This window comes from Nelumbo lutea, chromosome 7, assembly GCF_056320005.1.
Source record: "Nelumbo lutea isolate HS-2025 chromosome 7, American lotus-T2T, whole genome shotgun sequence".
Taxonomy (NCBI): Eukaryota; Viridiplantae; Streptophyta; class Magnoliopsida; order Proteales; family Nelumbonaceae; genus Nelumbo; species Nelumbo lutea.
The window spans coordinates 26968486-26969997 of record NC_142690.1 but is presented as its reverse complement, the minus strand read 5'-3'; the positions used below and the strand labels follow the sequence as shown (position 1 = coordinate 26969997).

At 48.4% G+C, this 1512-nt stretch overlaps 1 protein-coding gene across 1 annotated transcript; it reads left to right on the top strand.

The window, feature by feature from the left end:
• The first annotated feature begins 940 nt into the window (after nt 1-940).
• On the top strand, nt 941-1300 carry LOC148845834 (uncharacterized). Its single transcript, XM_088955899.1, has one exon. It carries the CDS (start codon nt 941-943, stop codon nt 1298-1300), a length of 360 nt encoding a protein of 119 aa, XP_088812025.1.
• Nucleotides 1301-1512: the final 212 nt, after the last annotated feature.

Sequence of the window (1512 nt, the reverse complement as noted above, 5' to 3'; positions counted from 1 at the left end):
GCCGACCTTCCTCTCTTGGTTCATCCAACAGATACCAAGATCCGAAAACGTTGAAGTCGATGCCCTATCGCGGTTGGAAAACACTAGTGACAACACGATGCGAACAATGTATATAGAAGACATGCCTCGGCCAAGCATTCTTGGGGAGGAGTAGAAGAGGTCGCTCTCGTGTTGTCAGTGAAACTGAGCTGGATTGATCCGCTCGTTCATTATCTACTCCACGGGGTCCTACTGGAAGAACACAATGCAGCTCGAAGGGTAGAGCATCAGTCAGCTCAGTATGTTGTTATCGACGAGCAGTTGTATAGGAGGTCCTTCACGCTCCCCTACTTATGTTGCTTGTGACCTTCAGAAGAAGATCAAGTACTCCATGACATCTACGAAGGATTTTGCAGATGACACTTGGGAGGCAGGGTGTTGGCCCAAAAGGCACTAAGAGAAGAGTACTATTAGCCCACCATGAAGGCAGATGTACTCGAGCTCGTCAAGAAATGTGACAATTGCTAGAGGCACGCCAACATCCTTCATTAACCTGCTGCCGATCTGAAATACCTAACCGCTCGTGGACGTTTGTGCAGTAGGGGATAGATATCCTCAGACCATTCCCGTTGGCAACCAAGCAGAGAAGATCCTTGGTCATGGCGGTTGACTGCTTTACGGAGTGGATGGAGGTCGAGCCGCTGGTAACAATTATAGCTCAGAACGTATAGAATTTCTTTTGGAAAAACATAGTGTGCCACTTCGGACTACCCAAGGTGTTGATTTCGGATAACGGGAAGTAGTTTGAAGGCATTAAGTTCGAAAATTGGTGCACTGAAATGGGGACCCAACATAATTTCACTTCGGTTGCACACCCTCAAGTGAACAGACAAGCAGATGTGGCAACAGGGCAATCCTCTGCGGATTAAAAGTTTGCGTGGCGTGAGCTAAGGGGCTATGGATGGATGAGCTGCTTAGTGTCCTCTGGGACTACCGAACTACCATCAAAACTACAACCGGGGAAACGCGTTTCAACTTGACATATGGAATGGAGGTTGTGATCCCTATTGAGATCGAAATATCAACATTAAGGGTTGATGCATACGATGAAGATGCCAATGACAACAAGCTCCGAACTAACCTAGACCTGATCAACGAGGTACGTGACCTGGCCTACATTCGAACTACGACCTACCAACAGCGAGTAGCTCGGTACTATAATGCCCAGGTCAAGAAATGGCAGTTCCGAGTTGGTGACCTGGTGCTCCGTAAAGTGATGGTACCTGAGTTGGGAGGGTCTGTACAGGGTGAGGCGAGCTAGAGACGATGGAAGGGAGGTCGGTACCCCGAGCATGGAACGTCGACAACCTGAAGAAATACTACCTATGAGCTTGAGAGCTAGATTTCCGCCAAAAATTAACTAAGTCTAGAAGACCACCAAGCTAGCCATATTACAAATCGAGGAGTGGACTGTGAGTCGCTCCTGGAAACTAAGGCCCACGACGGCCGAGCTAATGACTCTGCGCAACAGAA

Bases quoted from the DNA above. Each gene is read 5' to 3' on its own strand.
- LOC148845834 (XM_088955899.1), top strand. From the start codon at position 941: ATGGATGAGCTGCTTAGTGTCCTCTGGGACTACCGAACTACCATCAAA.